The sequence below is a fragment of the Arabidopsis thaliana genome, chromosome 5 (assembly GCF_000001735.4).
Source record: "Arabidopsis thaliana chromosome 5, partial sequence".
In the NCBI taxonomy this organism is placed as follows: domain Eukaryota; kingdom Viridiplantae; phylum Streptophyta; class Magnoliopsida; order Brassicales; family Brassicaceae; genus Arabidopsis; species Arabidopsis thaliana.
The window spans coordinates 24,834,162-24,854,859 of NC_003076.8; the positions used below are offsets into that span (position 1 = coordinate 24,834,162).

General features: G+C 37.3%; 7 protein-coding genes and 1 non-coding gene across 13 annotated transcripts; 5 read left to right on the top strand and 3 right to left on the bottom strand.

The window, feature by feature from the left end:
- Positions 1–138: 138 nt before the first annotated feature.
- AT5G61820 (stress up-regulated Nod 19 protein) lies at positions 139–2,772 on the bottom strand. 2 transcript variants are annotated; one of them, NM_125576.6, is made up of 5 exons: positions 2,465–2,772; positions 1,175–2,065; positions 942–1,091; positions 591–848; positions 139–475 (listed from the first exon to the last, which is right to left on the bottom strand). In NM_125576.6, the coding sequence occupies exons 2-5, from the start codon at positions 2,060–2,062 to the stop codon at positions 344–346; spliced, it is 1,428 nt and encodes a 475-aa protein (NP_200990.2). In that variant the 5' UTR covers positions 2,063–2,065; positions 2,465–2,772; the 3' UTR covers positions 139–343. The 2 variants fall into 2 exon arrangements, with proteins under 2 accessions (NP_200990.2, NP_001330390.1); NM_001345498.1 differs by having other exon boundaries at positions 2,272–2,772.
- AT5G61830 (NAD(P)-binding Rossmann-fold superfamily protein) lies at positions 2,737–4,809 on the top strand (the record flags this gene model as incomplete). Of its 2 annotated transcripts, NM_125577.5 has the most annotated exons (5): positions 2,737–3,032; positions 3,125–3,265; positions 3,604–3,868; positions 3,960–4,154; positions 4,229–4,809. In NM_125577.5, exons 2-5 carry the CDS (start codon positions 3,174–3,176, stop codon positions 4,625–4,627), a joined length of 951 nt encoding a protein of 316 aa, NP_200991.1. In that variant the 5' UTR covers positions 2,737–3,032; positions 3,125–3,173. The 2 variants fall into 2 exon arrangements, with proteins under 2 accessions (NP_200991.1, NP_001330081.1); NM_001345499.1 differs by lacking the exon at positions 2,737–3,032 and having other exon boundaries at positions 3,071–3,265; positions 4,229–4,627.
- A 9-nt stretch (positions 4,810–4,818) lies between these two features.
- AT5G61835 lies at positions 4,819–4,903 on the top strand. Its single transcript is given in 2 exon segments — positions 4,819–4,856; positions 4,868–4,903. It is a non-coding gene; the product is annotated as a tRNA-Tyr (tRNA).
- Positions 4,904–5,015: 112 nt separating this feature from the next.
- GUT1 (Exostosin family protein) lies at positions 5,016–7,982 on the bottom strand. Its single transcript, NM_125578.3, has 4 exons — positions 7,440–7,982; positions 6,658–7,046; positions 5,914–6,155; positions 5,016–5,717 (listed from the first exon to the last, which is right to left on the bottom strand). The coding sequence occupies exons 1-4, from the start codon at positions 7,540–7,542 to the stop codon at positions 5,204–5,206; spliced, it is 1,248 nt and encodes a 415-aa protein (NP_568941.1). The 5' UTR covers positions 7,543–7,982; the 3' UTR covers positions 5,016–5,203.
- Positions 7,983–10,086: 2,104 nt separating this feature from the next.
- On the top strand, positions 10,087–12,828 carry LFY (floral meristem identity control protein LEAFY (LFY); the record flags this gene model as incomplete). Of its 2 annotated transcripts, none has more annotated exons than NM_001345500.1 (3): positions 10,087–10,590; positions 11,049–11,455; positions 12,362–12,828. In NM_001345500.1, 3 exons carry the CDS (start codon positions 10,134–10,136, stop codon positions 12,770–12,772), a joined length of 1,275 nt encoding a protein of 424 aa, NP_001331273.1. The 2 variants fall into 2 exon arrangements, with proteins under 2 accessions (NP_001331273.1, NP_200993.1); NM_125579.1 differs by having other exon boundaries at positions 10,134–10,590; positions 11,061–11,455; positions 12,362–12,772.
- A 320-nt stretch (positions 12,829–13,148) lies between these two features.
- On the top strand, positions 13,149–15,957 carry AT5G61865 (uncharacterized protein). Its single transcript, NM_125580.3, has 5 exons — positions 13,149–13,428; positions 13,655–13,762; positions 13,838–13,903; positions 14,570–15,193; positions 15,285–15,957. Exons 1-5 carry the CDS (start codon positions 13,234–13,236, stop codon positions 15,543–15,545), a joined length of 1,254 nt encoding a protein of 417 aa, NP_568942.1. The 5' UTR covers positions 13,149–13,233; the 3' UTR covers positions 15,546–15,957.
- A 92-nt stretch (positions 15,958–16,049) lies between these two features.
- On the top strand, positions 16,050–17,642 carry AT5G61880 (Protein Transporter, Pam16). Of its 3 annotated transcripts, none has more exons than NM_001345501.1 (5): positions 16,050–16,265; positions 16,387–16,439; positions 16,735–16,836; positions 16,974–17,101; positions 17,229–17,642. In NM_001345501.1, the coding sequence occupies exons 3-5, from the start codon at positions 16,779–16,781 to the stop codon at positions 17,349–17,351; spliced, it is 309 nt and encodes a 102-aa protein (NP_001331745.1). In that variant the 5' UTR covers positions 16,050–16,265; positions 16,387–16,439; positions 16,735–16,778; the 3' UTR covers positions 17,352–17,642. The 3 variants fall into 3 exon arrangements, with proteins under 3 accessions (NP_001331745.1, NP_851243.1, NP_568943.1); NM_180912.3 differs by having other exon boundaries at positions 16,749–16,836; NM_125581.2 differs by having other exon boundaries at positions 16,155–16,270; positions 16,749–16,836; positions 17,229–17,610.
- Positions 17,643–18,160: 518 nt separating this feature from the next.
- Positions 18,161–19,780, bottom strand: AT5G61890 (Integrase-type DNA-binding superfamily protein). Its single transcript, NM_125582.3, has 2 exons — positions 19,337–19,780; positions 18,161–18,977 (listed from the first exon to the last, which is right to left on the bottom strand). Exons 1-2 carry the CDS (start codon positions 19,581–19,583, stop codon positions 18,478–18,480), a joined length of 747 nt encoding a protein of 248 aa, NP_200995.1. The 5' UTR covers positions 19,584–19,780; the 3' UTR covers positions 18,161–18,477.
- Between the last annotated feature and the right edge of the window lie 918 nt (positions 19,781–20,698).

A 20,698-nucleotide genomic window follows, 5' to 3' on the forward strand; every position in this document is an offset into this window, starting at 1 on the left:
TAACTCTAGTAACTGAATATCAACTTTTGAATTTTTGATCATACAGATGATTTTAGACAGTGAAACATCACAAATTTGGATGTAGAGTAATTCATAAGTTATAGAGATTAAAAAAAATTGTAATTTTGCAAGTATTAAAGGGTTTGGAACCAAGACAACGAAAATAATGTTAGTTTATTGTGTGAATGTGATGTATTTGAGAAAGAAAAGTTCTTCTTACACGTAACTATTACAGAGATATCACATCAGAGGAAGATGACAACAAAATAATCTTTTATTCTATGTATACAAACAGAATTCACTTTGAAGACATATATAGAGTCGACATGGTTTTTGCTCTTTTTTAAGTACTAAGTGATTGGTAACCATCTTCCCGTTTCTGTCTCCGGTATATCACGGCGGCTATTAAAACCACAACAGCCACAACTACCGTCACTGCAAAAATGGCTAAAAAGCTCAAGCTTCTCGCAGGTGCCTACAAGGAAGTGAGAGATATTAACGTCAGTTAAATAATCACATGGCAATACACTGTATATGTATCGTAACCGGTTTGACCTTAACCGAGTTCTGGTACCGGGTGGAGTGATTACCTCAAAATGTTGTTTATTAGGCAAGGAGCTATCTGGTTCCGGCAGCTGCTGAGCAACGAGGATGTAAAAGAGTCCCATAACTCCGGTATGACCAACGGCATTACTGTAATTAGATTCCAAAGTCAATGTCTCTCCATAGCTCACTTTCACTGGATCAGCTGGATAACAAGACGACATTCCAACAATGTAACCAGCTTCGTTTCCAGGTTCATCTCCATTGCCATACTTCGGCATTGAAGCGCATATCCCTTCACCGTTCTGATCCACAACACAACAAGAGTCTCAATTCAATAACAAAGTTTCAATCTTTTCGTTTTGCAGTAGCCTAAACTAAATCAGTCTCTTAGTTACCTCTCGGTATAGAGCACCACCGATACCACCAGCGTGCTGGTGAGCTACCCCGTAGACAATATACCCATCAAATGGCATCACTAAGCTCTTTTTCTTAACGTCAACGCATCCATCGCCATTGGTTTTGCACGGTTTCACCTCGTATTCCACCTGAAAATCACAAAGACCCGGAAAATTATTAGAGAATGAAGTAGAAGTAACGGCATTAAGCAGATATGAAAGTTCTTACTGACATGGCAAATATGTTCTTGGCTATCTCCTTTTGATCTTTCCCAAGAATCTGTAACATCGAAAATATAAACCTTAGCGGGCAAAACCGAGCTGTCCCAATCAACCCATCTCACGGTATACTTCAAATACAGAGTTCTTGTTTTCTCCCCATTGTCAAATCCGCTTTTCACCCGACATTGAGTCTTATCATAGCAGCAGTATAAACCTCCTTTGTATCCAGGCCTTATAGCTCGACCATACTCATCAATGGTAACATTATACAGATCACACAAACATTCTATGCATCCTTTCTTATCTTCCACACCTCTGGTGTCTATCGCGTGAATGTTAAGAAGCCATTTGAATTCATAACCATCAGGTGTTTCCTCAGGATTACCGATTTCAATAGCGTAGGGATCAGGAACATACGTCGAGGTTTCGCGGGTTTCTGATCCTAAACCAAAGAAATGTCTGAGTGTTAAACTCCTGCACAACCCTCCATTTTTCACAAGAATAATATCTGACTTGGAATCAAGATTGCTTTCAGGATCTTCCCTGGAAAATCCATGATTCCTGAACATTTCTCTCTGTGGAAGCTTGGAACCTTTACGTACATAGTATGGCTCGACAATCCAATGGTGGAGATAGGTCTCGTGTAGAGGAACGGGTTTGCCCGCTTCGTCAACCACTTCAGCATCGAAAGCTTTGAGGCCGATATGACCTCTTGGGAAATCGATGTCGAATAAGTAAGGATTTGCAACTGATCCTGGATTCATCACAAGTTTTGGTGAGTAAAAGACAGCGGATTTGATCTTTTCCTCTGTCCCTAGGAAGCCTTGGCTCGGCGATATGCTTAATGAGAGCAGAACTAAGCACAAGATCATCGATCTCCTGTGGTAACGAGCCATCATCTCCTGTTTCATGATCATATATAAAAGGAAAGAGATTGATTCAGCTAATCAAATTCATAAACATGGATAAGATATCACAAACTCTAAACCTAGCTCAAACTATGAACAATAGAGGATAACCACTTGAAACCTAATTTTAATCAGAAGATTTTAGTACTTGTGCTGCTTATTCAAAATTCCTTTGCCCAAAAAAAAAAAGTTTGACTTACCTTTTGAAAGACGAACGTATCCACTATGGAACAATCTTTCGTAATCTCACTTTCTAGTTTGGTATTTAAAAAACCCAAAATTTGATTGTCAAATTAAATACAATAAGAGATTCCTAAACCCAGAATTCAATTGCGAAATCAAACAGAGACGATACAGAGAGAGCGAGAGAGCGAGAGAGAGAGAGTGATTTACGTGAGAACGAATCGGATAAACGGAAATTTCCAGAAGCCGGATGAGTTTCCCGCTATTGTGATGAGTAACAAAACAAATTCGGGAGTTGTCTATTTAATACTTATCAATAGCCCATGAACGCAGAGACGTATGGACGCGAGAATCGTTAGTACGTGACACGTGTAAACCAGTGACGTCACCGCTCTCGTCACAAACCCGCTAGTATTGTCCTCTTCTATTTTATCTCACACAATCATGTTAGGTTATCATAGTACCACTAAACATTTATGTGAGAATGGATGGATATTAGACAACCGACGACAAATAAAACAAACAAAAGTAGATAGACGACCATAAATTAAACTATAAACGAAGATTGAGGGAAAAAATCATTGGTTTAGATTTTCGAACAAATATCGTGAAAAGTTTTTCATCTTGTAGTTTTTGTAATTAATGGTGTATGAAAAATCATTGGTTTGTTTAGTTGAATTAAATTTCAGTAAACGGTTTAGAGTATGAACCCACTCAATAAAGATTTGACTGCCAAGCGTTACTGGTGTCTGGTGGATTGAATAGTTAAGAGTATAAGGTTTGGGCCATTATGTGGTTTTTATTAAAGTTGAAGGTCTCATTTATTAATTCCTTAGAGCTGATGGCTAATGTACAACGAATTTGATTCAGGAGTAAGATAAACGGTACACCCAAACACGCGACGCGAGCGAAGAAGACGATGACGAACAAGGAGAAAGCTCGAGAGAGAAGGGAGAAAAGAATGCAGGAGATCTCTCTCCTTCGAACTATTCCTTACTCTGACCACCATAGGTATGAAGAGACCTAATTTGTCCAATTGTTTCGGCTTCTTTGTATCCTAAGATCTATCATCATTTACTCTGCGAGATTCTCAATTTCACAGCATTCGATGTGTTAATCTCTAATTTCACTTGCTTAAATCCATTTCTTAGTGTCGCTTACAGTGTTTGATGAGTTTCTATTTTTCTCTATTTGGGAGTTGGAGACTGAATTGGTATTGTTGTTGGTACTTACAGATTTGTGTTTCACTAAACCAAAAGAATTTAGAGAAATTGAAAATGATGAAGTATGTGTCTCTCAAGCCCTCTTTTTGAATTTGACTTGTCATTAGGCGTCAAATGATTTTTTAGGTGGTGGTCTTGTGAAAATGTAGCAGTAGTGACTGGTTCAAACCGCGGGATTGGATTCGAGATTGCAAGACAGCTTGCGGTTCACGGATTGACGGTTGTTCTTACAGCTAGAAACGTGAATGCTGGTCTTGAAGCAGTTAAATCTTTGAGGCACCAAGAAGAAGGTCTCAAGGTTTATTTTCATCAACTTGATGTCACAGACTCTTCGTCGATTAGAGAGTTTGGTTGCTGGCTTAAGCAAACATTTGGAGGTTTAGATATTCTCGTAAGATCCTTATCGATTCGTAATCTTGGAGGATAGTTCTAATGTTTTCTTAGATTTGAATTACATGCATTTGTGTTGCTATGTTTTTCAGGTGAATAATGCAGGTGTTAACTACAATCTCGGCTCAGATAATACGGTTGAATTTGCTGAAACAGTTATATCTACTAACTACCAAGGAACCAAAAACATGACAAAAGCTATGATACCCTTGATGAGACCATCTCCTCATGGCGCTCGTGTAGTCAATGTTAGTTCTCGGCTAGGTAGAGTAAATGGAAGACGTAATGTAAGAAACTCTTTCACTCATATCTTTGATTTTTTTTGAAAAAAGAAAATCTCGTTGAAATTCATGAATTGCAGAGACTGGCAAATGTAGAGTTGAGAGATCAGCTAAGCAGTCCAGATTTGCTGACCGAGGAACTTATAGACAGAACTGTCTCTAAATTCATCAACCAAGTAAAAGACGGAACTTGGGAATCAGGCGGGTGGCCTCAGACATTCACTGACTACTCCATGTCTAAGCTTGCAGTCAATGCTTACACGAGACTAATGGCAAAAGAACTTGAGAGACGAGGAGAGGAAGAGAAGATTTATGTTAACAGCTTTTGCCCTGGTTGGGTGAAGACTGCGATGACTGGCTACGCCGGAAATATGCCACCTGAAGATGCAGCTGATACTGGAGTTTGGCTTAGCCTGGTCCTTTCCGAAGAGGCAGTAACCGGAAAATTCTTCGCAGAGAGACGTGAGATCAACTTCTGAGGGTTGTTGAATGTTTGTAAACGTTGGAATAGATTGTGTCGTCTTCGTTTAGTGCCATAGTTTTAGTCAAAGGTTTACAAAATCAATTGTAATTGGTAAGTGAATGGTTGTAGTCATGATACGCGTCAGATTTGCCACAAAACTAGGAGTTTATAATTTAAATATAATTAATTTTTAATTGCAATTAACAACCGACCTTAGCTCAGTTGGTAGAGCGGAAGACTGTAATGTTTGCAGATAATCTTTAGGTCGCTGGTTCGATTCCGGCAGGTCGGATTTTTTTCTTTGATCTTATACTTTTTTTCGCCCAACGTTGTTAATTGACCGTTTTGCCCTTTTCTATGTCAGTTCTCTCTCTCACTTGAATGGTTGAAAACAGAAAACGAAAGGAGAACAATAATTTTTCTTTTACTTGTCTTTCTCGTGAGATGTCAAAAGGATTCTAGTTACATTACAATGACAAAGCTTTTTCCCTTCTACATAGCAAAAAAAAGTTATGATTCTACAAAATACAGACACGAGAAGACAGAAACCAACCAAACAATAGCTCATTCAATCAAATTCCAACACTGGTCCTTACCAAGGTTTCAGATCAGCGACCGGTCCTGCCGTCCAGTTCAACAGCTTCTCACCTGGTCTCAGATACACACTCCTCTCATGAGGCAGCTTACGAGCCAACCCATTCAATACTTGATGAAACGCATCCCCTGGTTGAGCCGGTTGCGGGAACAGCATGGCTTGTTTCATCGACGGGTTTGCCAACAACCTCTGTTTTCTCAGTATAACCTCTGGTGGGATCGATGTGAGTATTGTGTCCAGGTAAGGGACATCTTTCTCATCCACAAACACACCAATATCTTCCCAAGGGATTGCATCTGCAAAAGGTAACACGATGTCGTCTGCTATGATCACAGGGATGCAACCGAATATCACTGCTTCCACCAGTCTTGGACTCCATGGGGCCCATCCAAGTGGGCATAGGCAGAAGATTGCTCTCTGCATGTCCTCATAATATGTTGTTGGGTGCTCTGTTGAGATGTCAAACAGCGGATTGTCTTTGAAGTTTTCCCATACAGCTGCTCTTGCACCCCTGTGCCAGTTTGACAAACAAACATCATCACTGATTATAAGAACAATCCATGGCTCTAAAAACAGTCTGATAAATTTTCCTTTTTTGAGTTTTATGTCCAAAATTCCAAACCGATAAAGCAATTATGAACTGTTTTAGGAGATTTATGAAATTTATTATGAACAATAGCTAAGAACTTTCATAAGAAAAAAATTACCTCGCATAATAACCACCCTCAGGGTCATTTCCCACATCATAAAACAATCCTCTGAAATAAACGAAGATGGATCGAGGAGTTTTTTCGGGAATTAAGTGTGACTGCATCTTCTGTGGTGGAGCATATGGAGGAACAGTGATTGAACCTTCTTTCAAGCAAACATGATTCCTTTGTCCAAATGTCTGCACCAGTGTAGCTCGTTGAAGCAAGGGTAGTATTCCTCTTCCTATTGCCTTCTCTTCCTGCCACAGTCAAACACAAAACAAGAGATCAGCTAGGTTAGCAGTATCACAGGCACAAATCTTTGTTGTCACGGCTCGTGAAAATTTTCTGCTCCATCAAAAAGGCTTTGTAAGTTGATTGCCATTTTCGAGAGTAAAAAAATGAGTATGGAAGCATTAAGATCTACTGAACTAGTTATAGACTTCTGGTTCCTAGTTCAGTCCAGAAGGAACTACAAGAGAACATGATGAAACGTGTGCAGAACTCAACCCCAAGGCCTCAGCATGGATCTTTCAAACGAAAACAGAAAATGTATCTGAATTTGAGGAGATGAGTAGGAATTCTAACAAGATGTGGTATGGAACAGTTATTTCTTCACAACTTGCAGAACTGCAAATAATTTAGAGTGCATGTTCATAGTAGCACACCATCATTTAGAATAGTGTAGAAGTATTGATCAAGCAAGCAAAGCCTACTTAGGATAGAAAGAAAAAGAGACTGAGAAAAGATTCTATTGTTTACTTGATAATGGAAACAGGCTCCAAAGTCATGAGGCACAACAAAGAAGTGGTCTGCTCCTTCTGTGCGATTCCAGTATGGCCAATTGGAAGCAATAAGCTGAATGGCACTTCTCATCATTCGTGGAGATTTAAAAGGAAGAGGAAGCCCATTAGGCGTGAGATCACAAGTGGTGTACACAGGTACGTAGAACCAATCAGCTTCCTCGGGATTAAGTGTTCGAACTGGGCTAGATAAAAGAAACCGTTGCATATATATCTCAGCAGCAAACATGTGGTTTAGACATCTCGGATCCTTCTGAAGTATCTTCTTGTTGTATTTACTTGGAAGCTCATAAACAAAGACTTTCAGTCTTCCCACGGGATCATCTTCCAACACATCACCAGCACTACCTAAACATCAGAGAAGAAAAAAACAGATACACACTTAAAGTTCACATCATAAGCAAGGATTAACTATGTAGCTCAATCACAGAACCTGAAAGATAATGCTCATCAAAGTAAAAAGTTCAAAAACAAGATATAGAATCGGCTTATTCAGGCATGAATATTGTCATATACAATTTACAAATCAGATGCATCTTGATTTACATTTTCCCCAGGTTCAACAAGTGAAAACGAAACCCCTAGTCTTCATTCGACTAGCAAACTAGCTGATGACTACACAAGATAACTACGGCAAATCCCTAGAACTAAGCTGCATCATCCAAGTAAAATTATGAAACCTGAGAATTCACAAAATCCATAGATTAACCTTCTCTGCATAGACTGATAGATAGAACTCACCTGAAATTCGCTCAGTTGGTTGACTCCGACTCAGACGGAAAGCAGAAATCGAGGAGAATGTGTTACATAGAAGGAAGATCAAAACGCAGCTCGATAACTTCATTTTTCTCTCTCAGAAATTTTGGTTCCTCCCTAAAAACTCTTCAAAATCCCAGATCATATAAAGTATATAAAGATCAACTAGAACAGCTGAAATGTCAGAAGAAGTAGTTGCTAAAACCGGAACCCCGAGATTGAGACTTCAAAACCGGAACAAAATTTACAAAATTCGCTACCGATTGTTAGATCTCACTCACGCCCAGCGTTGACAGCGAGAGCCCAGCGATTTTCATTTGAAGATGCGAAGAAAGCAAGAAGAAAGTTGAAGAAGATTCGTCTATGGCCTATACGACGTCGTTTGAAAGGGATCCATTTTTCGCAAAGGAAAGTCGTTGGGGACTTGAACATTCCACGTCAGCCTCTTTTCCACTTTAAAAAATAACAATGTAATGGGCTGACCGAGAAGATATAAACGCAGCCCATTATTTAATGGGCAAAAGTGTTTTCTTTTTGGGTTAAAGTGTGATTCCGTTCTTGTGAACCTAGTTGTAAACTTTTGTAACTGCAAAGTGTAGTTCGGTCTTGTTTATCCGGTATATTGAATTTTGAAACAGTAATAAATAGCTGAATTAAGTCACTTTTGAGTTGTTTTTCTTTAATGTGAAAATGATACTGAGAAAATAGGGTAGTAATAGGAGGCTTTAGAACAGATTATTCAGTCTTTTCAAGATTCTAAAACTCCAACAGTTAAATAACAGTGGTGAAAACAGTATCAAGAGTACGAGCCGCTACTCGCAATGATGAAGATGATGATATATAATAGTAATGAATTTATATGTTGTAAACTTGTAATGTTAAAGATTAATAATAAACTAAATGAGAGAAAGGACAAAGAAAAGGTAAGAGGAAACTGAGGGAGTGAGACAGTCAAAATAAAACAGACTGAGAGCATTAAGAATGCCAGTCTCTCAGAACTTCGATTTGACCTGTCGTTTCCTCATTGGCTACCTTTCCAACATTAAAGTTTTTTATCGGCTCAATTCCAATGTTATAATTTTTTATATATTTTCACATCATTCTTTTTTTTCACTGTTTAGTCACAAAGTTTACGTAACCCATATGTCCAATCCCACACTTTAATTTGTATTTTTAGTTCCAACATATAAAAATAACAAAATAACCATTGCTTTTTTCCCCACTTTAATTTGTAAGTTCTTTCTGTTATTTAATAAATTTGACATTACCAAAAAAAAAATTTTTAGATGGGTGAATATATATAGAAATGTAACTTATCAAATTGATTCGGTTTTCTGATTTTCTTAACGACTAAAAAAAATATATGTGTACTAGGGCAATAGGGGTAATTACAAATCAGGGAGATGACAACACGTAAGAGATAGTTGAAGAGATTAGACCGAAACACACCTGACCTCCTCTCCTTCTGGAGTTTTCACACTGCATTTATCAATTAATGTTTCCTAAAACGCAGATAGATAAAGGTTTCATTTATTAGCTTATGTTTATTTAAAGCAAAAGAACAACTTGTGGCTATATATAGTAGATTAACAATCTCAGACTCAGAGTGCTGATATTTCTTATCATACAAAATTTATCTTCCCCTAACAATACTTCCAAAGCTTATTTAGATAGACATATATGGAATTATGGATAATGGATTCCCTTAAGTTATATGAATCATAGGGGAATATAATTTTAGTAACTTATCGGGCTTCTGCAAAGATTGTGCATGGTACCATGCGTCCATGCCAATACAGTTAAAGTTTACATAATACAAATTTTTACGTATTTCTATATATCATATATGACTTACAGATTATCATAGCTTAATATAGCCAGTATTGCCAACTTTCCATTCGTACCTAGAACTTATAAGAAGATTGGAAAGGATATTAAAATTGAAAAAGACGTAGGTTGGCCATGTATCTTAAGATAGTTAAACGATATCAGCAATCTATCAATAATCAATCTATCGTAACAAATATTTTTGTCATAAATGTATTTGTAGATTTTTTTTTTTATACTTTTAGATGGTTAAATGTTCAAGAAATCTAACCAAATGGTGGAATGGTTCCGTTTGATCGTGCTCTCATGGTACAAACAATGAGACCCCCCAAAAAAAAAAAACCCCCGAGGATGAAATTAAAACAAATAACACAGCTTGAACAAAACATCAAAAACAGAGGATCATCACAGTAAATATTAATACTTGAACAAAACATCAAAAAGATAGGATCATCACAGTAAATATTAATATGCATAAAGAAGAGAATCACCACAGTGAAAACCCTAATCATTTTATATTCCTACGTGTCAAATTATGAATGGTCATAATCAGAGTAGAGAAAAAGAATGTCGATGAAAGAAAAAGTTTGACTTGTTAAGTCCCAACTGTCAATTTCCCAGCAAGACACATATCTTCTTTTACATCACATTACATCTACACATAAATGCTTTATTGCAAAAATAGCGATATAAAAAAAGAATATACAAAAACCTAGTATTTATTTTCTAGATTCTTTACTGTTGTATATATAGAAGTTGCTCGAGTGGTCATTTTTACAATAAAGCAATCTGCTCAAAAGAGTAAAGAAAGAGAGAAAAAGAGAGTGATAGAGAGAGAGAGAAAAATAGATTATGGATCCTGAAGGTTTCACGAGTGGCTTATTCCGGTGGAACCCAACGAGAGCATTGGTTCAAGCACCACCTCCGGTTCCACCTCCGCTGCAGCAACAGCCGGTGACACCGCAGACGGCTGCTTTTGGGATGCGACTTGGTGGTTTAGAGGGACTATTCGGTCCGTACGGTATACGTTTCTACACGGCGGCGAAGATAGCGGAGTTAGGTTTTACGGCGAGCACGCTTGTGGGTATGAAGGACGAGGAGCTTGAAGAGATGATGAATAGTCTCTCTCATATCTTTCGTTGGGAGCTTCTTGTTGGTGAACGGTACGGTATCAAAGCTGCCGTTAGAGCTGAACGGAGACGATTGCAAGAAGAGGAGGAAGAGGAATCTTCTAGACGCCGTCATTTGCTACTCTCCGCCGCTGGTGATTCCGGTACTCATCACGCTCTTGATGCTCTCTCCCAAGAAGGTACAATAATTATGAATACATATAGAAATATCAAATATCGCACGTTTTATAAATATGTGTATATATTGTTCTCAACATTTCTATGCCCGACTTTCAAGAAAAAGTATGTATATGTTCACGTGACTAATATAGATAACTAATTTATGAATCTTACCATATGTATAGTAGTTGCTACATAATTTTATGTTTAAGCTTTTTTTTTGGTTAAATATATTGGTTAAGCTTTTGTTACATAATACAAGATAATATATGTCATATTTAATTTATATGTTGGATATATTTACTTGTATGATATTGATTTAGAGCTACTGTGTGTATAGAGTATGCAGTCATAGTCTGATATTTATTAAATAGACCTAGTGCAAGAAGTACGAGGATTAATGTCATGTACAGGAATTCAAAGAGTATATACGCCTAAACTTGAATAATTTTTTGTGATTGTGACAATTTATATGTAGATGATTGGACAGGGTTATCTGAGGAACCGGTGCAGCAACAAGACCAGACTGATGCGGCGGGGAATAACGGCGGAGGAGGAAGTGGTTACTGGGACGCAGGTCAAGGAAAGATGAAGAAGCAACAGCAGCAGAGACGGAGAAAGAAACCAATGCTGACGTCAGTGGAAACCGACGAAGACGTCAACGAAGGTGAGGATGACGACGGGATGGATAACGGCAACGGAGGTAGTGGTTTGGGGACAGAGAGACAGAGGGAGCATCCGTTTATCGTAACGGAGCCTGGGGAAGTGGCACGTGGCAAAAAGAACGGCTTAGATTATCTGTTCCACTTGTACGAACAATGCCGTGAGTTCCTTCTTCAGGTCCAGACAATTGCTAAAGACCGTGGCGAAAAATGCCCCACCAAGGTATCTTTTGATTTATCTTCTAAGAACTAATCCTGACCGTTCATTATCTTGAAATTTATGTTTCAAACAAAAGTTTAAAAAATGGTGTCGGAAGTTATGGGGTATGGTAGGGGAACTATAGCTATAATCATGGACAGCTGTTCTAAAAGCAAGTTTGACAAATCACGATTTCTCAGGGTTTTCAATTTTTTATTTTTTTTTGCTATGTCTCGCAACAAAATTTAGGTTCTAATTTATTAAATTTTTCATTTTGTTTTCATACTGTCTTCAGCATAAATATAGTTAGATTTCAATTTCAATTTTGACAGTAAACGTACGACAACGTGTCGAGTTAGGGAAAGGACATAGTTGTTTCTTTGTTTTTGGCTATAACGACATGAGATAGTTAGATACGATATACAAATTTTTGCATGCATTCACACATAGTACACATAGATATTATTAGACTTTTTGACAATTAATAGGGATATTTGTTGTATGTATATATTATTATATCTAGTTACAGTCTATTGCTCGGCGGATAATAGAGGGTCCTCTTTCCTCTAGTGATGATAGTACAGAATCCATGAGCTCTGTGCCATTGCTTGTACAGACGCACGTTACTAAGAAAATCTAATTTATTTGTTTTCTTTCTAAATTTGTTATTGGTTCCAATATTTTGATTATTGTGTTGTTTTTATCAAAAACCTTTTTGTTATCTAATTTTTTGGGTTTAGTTAAGTGTCAAGTCTAACAAGGGTTATAAAAAATATCTAACAACTACGGTTATAATTTTGGTAGGCATTTTTTTTTAATCATTGTTTACCGAATTAAAACCAAACTTATTAGGTTTCATTTTTCCTACTATATATCTCATGATAAATGATTTGTTTGATTATATTGATGTTGGGGAAAATGTGTAAATAGGTGACGAACCAAGTATTCAGGTACGCGAAGAAATCAGGAGCGAGTTACATAAACAAGCCTAAAATGCGACACTACGTTCACTGTTACGCTCTCCACTGCCTAGACGAAGAAGCTTCAAATGCTCTCAGAAGAGCGTTTAAAGAACGCGGTGAGAACGTTGGCTCATGGCGTCAGGCTTGTTACAAGCCACTTGTGAACATCGCTTGTCGTCATGGCTGGGATATAGACGCCGTCTTTAACGCTCATCCTCGTCTCTCTATTTGGTATGTTCCAACAAAGCTGCGTCAGCTTTGCCATTTGGAGCGGAACAATGCGGTTGCTGCGGCTGCGGCTTTAGTTGGCGGTATTAGCTGTACCGGATCGTCGACGTCTGGACGTGGTGGATGCGGCGGCGACGACTTGCGTTTCTAGTTTGGTTTGGGTAGTTGTGGTTTGTTTAGTCGTTATCCTAATTAACTATTAGTCTTTAATTTAGTCTTCTTGGCTAATTTATTTTTCTTTTTTTGTCAAAACCTTTAATTTGTTATGGCTAATTTGTTATACACGCAGTTTTCTTAATGCGTTAACGGATTTTAAAACCAATTTGGTCAAACTCAAAAGTACTAAGATACATTTGAGTTAAGAGCACTGAAAATAACCATTCATACATCGAGAAAGAACTGTGAAGGTGTCATCAGTATAATTAATCAATAATGGGCCAGTTTGAGACAAATATATGGGCCTGGTTTGAGACAAATAGATGGGCCGTGGATATATAAACTTGTGTGTCAGAAATTGCAAACGAAGAAAACAAAAGAGAATTTGAGAAACGACTGTTTGAAATTCGAATCCATTTCTCTTCGGACTTGTGTGATAACTGATTTCCTCCTACAATGGAGTTCCCGCCAAGAGCGTTTTATCCACGGAGATTCCAGGCCTCTCCGGCGCAATACACGGCGGAGGAAAGTGCTGCAGCAGTATCGGCGCCAGATCTCCGAGATAAGCTCGCGACACTGGTCGATCGCACCAAGAAAGTGAAAATGGCGTACCATCAACTCCAATCGCAGATCGCGTTCGGCCTTGTCGAAGTAAAGATAAATGCTCTTCTCTAGTTTGTTAGATTCGATTTCTAAGTAGATCTAAGCTTGATTCAAACGAATTTGAGAGAGGTAATCCTATTATCTGGTTTGGTAGATTCGAGCTTGATTTGAACGATTCCGAGTGTTGCGTACTCTTTAAATTGGTAGTTTCAAGCTTAATTTGAACAATTGTGGGTGTTGCAACGAATTTGATAGAGAATTTGATAATTTAAAGGCAGGTGAAGTTTTCGATTCTCTGGCGATCCCTTTGATGAAGTTGGTTGGGCTGAAAACGTCGGAGATGGAGAGTGAAGGGAGACACTCCGCCTTTATTTTCAATACTGTGAGTGATATCAATCATCTTCTTGTAGAATCATGAAATTGCAAATTTTCAGATCATTACTCTAATTTTCATCAGGAAAGGTATCATCATATGGATACTGCACGGTCTGGTGATCTGAACATTCAAATTCGCAGTTCAAAGGTAGTATAGTAGTATACATCATGATTCTTATAACATATGTATGCCTAGTTATAATGAAGACTGAACGTGAACCAATTGATATGATTCTGAAACTGTTATGTGTCTAGGCAAGTGTCATTCTGATGATTCTGTATATGTGTATCCCTTGTTCTACTATAGATGTGATGCGAAAAAAGCAATATGATTCTGAAATTGTAACGGGTCTTGTCAAGCTTCACTTTGGTGATTGCCTATTTAGTATGACTAATTTTACTAGATATTGAATGTGAAACCAAACAATGTGATCCTGAAACTGTAAAGCGTCTAGTCAAGTTTTAGTTTGGTGATTCCTTATACATGTATACCTAATTCTGGTATAGAGTGAATGCAGACTAATAAATATGATCATGAAACTGTGATGTGCCTAGTCAAGTTTCATTCTGGTGATTCGTTATTAATGTTTGGCTAGTTCTGCTATAGATTAATGAGAACCAATAGGGAATATAGTTTAGATGCTGTCTTCTCTACACTTTCTGTTTCAAATTTTAATCAATTGCATCACAAAGCTGTTTGGAAAACCATTTGTACCTTCATGTGGGTTTGGAGCTTGCAGTTAAATATATAATTCTGCCTACTTTGAGTGGATTTCTTCCTCAGAAGTTCATTTGAAGTATCATGATTTTGTAGGAAGAAAACTATGCTGCTAAAGCCGAAACAGCGGGGAAAGAGATCTTGCACAAGCATAAGGGGCAGCTGAGACAGTTAGTTCATATGCTTAAGCACATTGAAACACAGGTGAATTCACATCGGGAAGATATTCTGCAGATGGTTGACGATCGTAGAACCTTCTTCCAAGAATTCATCCAGAAGTCTCTTTATTACCTAAGCTCGGTTCACAGCCAAAACCATGACACTTTCCCTGTCACAGTGAAGCTCCTTCGCGTACTATTTAATAACATCAACGAGGTGCTTGGTTCAGTAGATACTGGAGTCAATGATTTTATGCAGGCTTTAGCAAAGAATATGTGTCACCCGATGACCAAGTACGTAGGCAACTTGGCTGCTGAAATAAAGCATGGCCCTTGTGTGCAACTGATGAATGTAGTGAATGAGATGGAGAGATCAAACTCAGATACAAGGAGAGAGCTACAAGATGCTAGAGAAAGGATTAGACTTGCAGAAGAGACAAAGATCAACGCTTTATCAAAGCTGAAAAAAGCTGAAGATCAAGTTCAGAGGATGACAACATCTGCCAAATTTCTTCTACCCGCGAGTCAGAAGAAACAAGCTGAACATTCTATTACCGGCAAGGTAAAATTTCGATAATGAGTTTTGTTTGTGAAAGCTCAAATGATTAAGTAAGCGCTAAAAGGGTTTTTGTTTCATCCTTTTGTCCATGTAGCGTATAGGCACAGAGGGAAGCCGAGAACACGAAGAGAAACTACTTTGGGAACTACTGAGCAAAAGGAGAAAGCAACAAGAGCCAGAGAGTCCAATGGGACCTAAAGAACTCATCAGACAATCAGACACAAAGCAGAAGACATTGGTGTACAATCGCCGAAGGACTAGGAGCCAAGCACTGTTAAGTTCTCAAACCGCACGCCCTGATGCTTTGATCCCACTTGGTTTGTCACCGTCTGCTAGAACAGTAACCTGGAGGTAAGTAAACTAAAGCACACGTCTCACTCATTGCATCAGAATCTATCTTCACTACGCTTTGAAAAACAATGAGATCCAGTAGCTTCTTTAACACTTAAGCACCTTAAATAAAATACTCGTTTATCTTGTCATTAGTTACACTTTAATAAGTCTTGGTAATTTCTTGAGATGGTGTTTCAACAGTCAGAAACAAAACGTCTTTGTTAGAGTTGCACCGAAACCTTTGTTTTGTATAACTATGGACCCTAGCTAATCCTGGTGACTATAATGATTAACCAACTTAACTTCTAATAAACACAATGATACATACAAACATTATATTTCTAACTACATTGCATAAATCGAACCATCTAATCTGTTATGTTACTGGATACATTGTATCAACCTATGCAAGAGTTTTCGAATGAAAAGTTGGGATGATCAAAGTTTAATTAATCTTCAAAAAATAAATAGTGGGGCCAAAATAGAATTTCTTGAAAAACTTGGGGGTTGTACTTCAATACCCACGTTTTATAAATAGTGGGCTTAACTTTTTACATGTAGGCCCAAATCATCTTCCGACGTCGGTTAGGGTTCTTGTTGATGATATCACCTGAAACTCTGAGTTTCTCTCTCCGCCTCCGTCATAGAACGCAGAACTGGGTGGATCACCGTGGTCGTCAAATTCCTAGCTCCTCGACTCCAAAAAAAAATCATAAACGTATTACCGTCTCTTGTTTTCCTCGTAAGGTTCTCAAAATCGATTATCTTCATTACACTCGACTTGTCTCTGTTTCGAATCCTACGTCGTGTTTTTCTTTTCAGTATTCGGTTACGAGAAATCTTAAACCGTACTTACATTTCAGGTATTATATCGGTCGAAGTCTCCAATCATCGGTCTGAGTAATCTCTGACAATGGTATGTGTAATTTCCCGACCGATTGTTTCTCTAGTTTCAAAGTCCACACTTTTTTTCTGATTAGAGCCAATTTTATTGAAATTTCTTAGAAGCTCATAAAAATTTACAAGTGAAATCATCACTAAAATATTGAGAACTGTTGCTTCTCCATGACCTTGGTTATTTGTAGAGATCCTTAAGTTGAGCTGGTTTTTGATTGAATATTGTTGCATAGGAAATTTTCTTTTTTATTAGTGTATCTTTCAACAAGAAATTGTTCTCAGTGATTGATTAACGTGTATTGAAATTTCTTGAGCATTTGTGTGCAAGGCTGCAAGAGTTTTGGCAAGTGTGATTGTGATGGGCTCTGGAATCATAGCCAGGGCTTGTACTCAGGCATATCGTCAGGCGCTTGCAAGTATGTCTTTTAATTACAATGTTCTTGTTTTCTTTCTGGGCAAGAATGAATTTATCAAAGATTCGTTGTATTGTGTGTGTGTAAGTGTAAGTTACTTTGCGAAATTGTTGATAAACATTGTTTGGAATGGTTTACAGATGCATCAAAAACCGGGGTTGCGCATGAAGCGACACAGACTATTAAGAGAGGGTTGACTATAGGTGAAGCAGAAGCTAGACAGATTCTTGGTGTAACTGAGAAATCATCTTGGGACGAGATTCTTAAGGTTTGTCTTCACACTTCACCCCGGGCTGGCTGTGCAAACGCGAATAGCGGTTTATAGTTTCTAGTTTCTACTGCTGATTGAAAAAAGAGACCCTTATTCTCATTGAGATTATATGTTATGTTTGTAGAAATACGACACGTTGTTCGAACGCAATGCGCAGAATGGAAGCTTCTATCTCCAATCTAAGGTCCATAGAGCTAAGGAATGCTTAGAGACTGCATACCAGAAGAGTACAACAACAAGCGCATGAACAAGCAATAAAACAATAGGAGCAAATCAGGAACATATCTTTTGATACAAGTTATAGTTTTAGGACAGAAGTTTGAAATTGAGTGGAGATAGCCGCAAAAGTTGAAATTGAGACAAGGTCGGTGATGGCCGGAATGCTGCCAGTAACCGACTCACCGGCGTTGTTAAAAGTCTTGTTATTTTGTTTAATAATATTGACTTTTCTAGTTCTTAGGTAAACTAGTTGAATTCTAGCATGTCTATTGAATTATCTGAGTTTGAAAAATCCGTCTACTTCATTTTAATTACCAAATATATTGATCACCAACAAAATCGTAGATAAAACGAACACGTTCCTATTAGTCTACGAAAAAATAGGACTTGCAATTTTTTTTTTTTTTTTTTTTTTTTCATAATTATACATCTTTAGTTATACTTTTTACGATTTTAGTCATGTAGATTCAAATACACTTTGGATTTAGTGGAATACTTCTGTATTTTATTTGATAGTCAACTAAATTGATAGAGTTGCACTAGCTAGTAGCTACTAAACCAAGTGGTGTCTGACTTTGAAGTCCAAGTCCAAGACTTCAAGTGGGTTTAAGAGCGTTTAGCAAAGTTGAATCGATGTCTATTACACGTCTAAGCCGATCCAAACGAGAATGAAGCTTTTTATATATTTTATGTCGAATTGTCGACCGCCGAATTTCGTGATCCACACACTACAATTAATGCTGATTTAGAAAGACTTTTAAAGTCAACTAAATATTACACTATCGATGGTATGAAAGTAGACTACATTAGTATTGCGTTAAAGACTGGTCAAACATCAACGGAACGTAGTTTTCTTTATGGTATTTAATTGCACCATAATCGATACTCTATATTTGCAATCTGTATAATGTATATCAACTATCTAATGCATTTTATCGTGCGTTGAAGTTCGAATCGGTGATGTTATGTTGTCATGTATGTAGGAGCCAAAAACCTCCAAGATATTAACCAAAAAAACAAGAAAACACGTTCAATAAATCTTAACGCGGAAGACAAAAATGACACTCAAAAACATTCAGGAAGCATATGATCATCTCAATTTTGACGGGAAATGTATCATTACTTCATCACAAGTAACTGATCAAATCTCCTAATTAATATCCCGAATGAGGAGAGGAAGAAGAATCCCCAAAGCGCCAGAATCTGGCATAATCTTGCTCTTCTTGTTGCCTAGAAGAGCCACCAGAAGACGAAGAAGTTGTAGCAGCAGTCGTAGTACTATTATCATGAGACATTGAATATCCGGTACCACTCCCATACCCACCGCCCAAATTAAAACTTAGCATATCACCACTACTCGCATCATGATAGTATTGATTATAGTTCGGTATACTTTGTGGTTCCATTTGTGGAATTTGGTTGGAGGAGTAATATGTAGAGTTACTTCCAAGCTGAACCCTCTCCGGGAAATTGAGTTTTGCTTTGCTTCCTTTGAACTTTAGGGCTGCTTCATCATAAGCTAAGGCCGCAGATTCAGCGGTTTCAAATGTCCCGAGCCACACACGTGCCGCCTTTTTTGGGTCTCGGATTTCAGCTGCCCACTTTCCCCATGGCCTTTGCCTTACACCTCTATAATGTCTCCTCCTCAAGTCCCCTTTATTGAAATCACAAAAGTTGAAATCAGAAAATCTTTGGTATGGTCTACTCATACATGTGCATAGTATGTAAACTTTGTATATGCTCATAGTTTATGTGTATAAATATATATCGTCACCTAATATTGGTGCTGAAACCATATACTACCAACAAAATCTCCATGTTAAAAATTACATTTTGGTAATAGCCTAATCGTTTTTTCTTTTGGTAAATGAGTATTGAAATAAACAGTATAATAATAACCTTTTAAGTTTGAGATTTACTTCTGATATGAAATTTGCACATAATTTCAATATATCCTAACATTGTTTCAACCAAAAAAGATTCAAAGATCGATATGAGCATGTATATATATACCTTGGTCTTGATGAGTAGGCGCAACTTGTTGATTAGGGTCTTGTGGATTATACACAGAAGGATAGTTATCATCAATAGAGCTGATGTTATCATGAGATTTGCTTTGTTGGTTTCCGATTACTTGAGTCAAGGCCGAGACCATAACACGCATGTCGTGTTGAGATCGGGCCGAGAAGACCGGGAACAAGTTCTCATCTTCTTCCCTTTCTTCAGATTCATCACCTCCAAAAGGCCTCTTCCCATACATCCGAGGATCTACTTTTGCTTGATTTTCTTTTAAATATAGCCTTTTCTTCCAAAAAAAAAATTTGATATAGGATTTATACAGTACTTTAGGGTTGTTCAGTTTTTCTTTATGGCATCGTTGAACATCAAGAACAAGAGGATGATAAGGAGAAGAAATTAGATTGAAGTAAATGAAGAAAGAGAGAGTAAAGTATTTTTTTGGGGGGGTTTAGCAATTTTCTGAGGCTTTTATAGAGGAATTCGTTCTACGTGTGAACATATGACCTAAAACAAATATGTTTTAAGTTTGATTTTTTTTTTTTTTTTCACATTCTTTCGTATTTAATAATTTCTTATATGTGTTTGTTTCTGTTATCGTATTTAAAAAATATGCTTGTACGACCAGTACGGATCAATGTTTTGTAATGAAGGCATGTATAATGAGAATGTTTGTTAAACTTTTCTTATTGAGGAAAGTGCATGTGTATTTAAATATCAAAAGAGAGGATATTTTATAAAGATTACTATAAAATACTACACGAGATGGGAAAACTAAACATGCAAAAGTGAAAAGAATAAAATAAAGAAGAGAGGAAAATTGCGCATGCATGTTCATGTTTTGTTTAATCATTTATTTTGTGTGAAAAGGGTTTAACACATTCATGGAATTGAGGGAAAGATATAGACTAATAGTGTTTTTTGTCTAAATTATAATTTAAACTATAAAAAGCACTGTCGTGGTCTTAGTTGTATATGTAATTTAAACCGACACATTGTTTTTTTCGTCAAAAATCGACCTGCATTCTCAAGAAAAAGGTATTAAGAAAATCTATAATATAATGTAAACCGACACCCTTGTTGTGGATCCAAACGTGAATTAAAAAGGAAATATGAGTTTGCGTACGTAAGAAGTGAACCTATTAATTTATTTAAAGACTGGTTGACTAAAATTTGCAACACAAAAGACGTTTTAAAAACCTCTAAATCCAAGTATCGTGTACACACTCGAATTGAGTTAAACAAAGTGATTATTGTTCTATGTCGTAGTATGATGAAATTGATTAAATGGTTAGTGTTACATTTTGTAGAAATTGTTTAAATTGCAAGTGTTAGGGTTGTGTACACGTTTCTACGTCC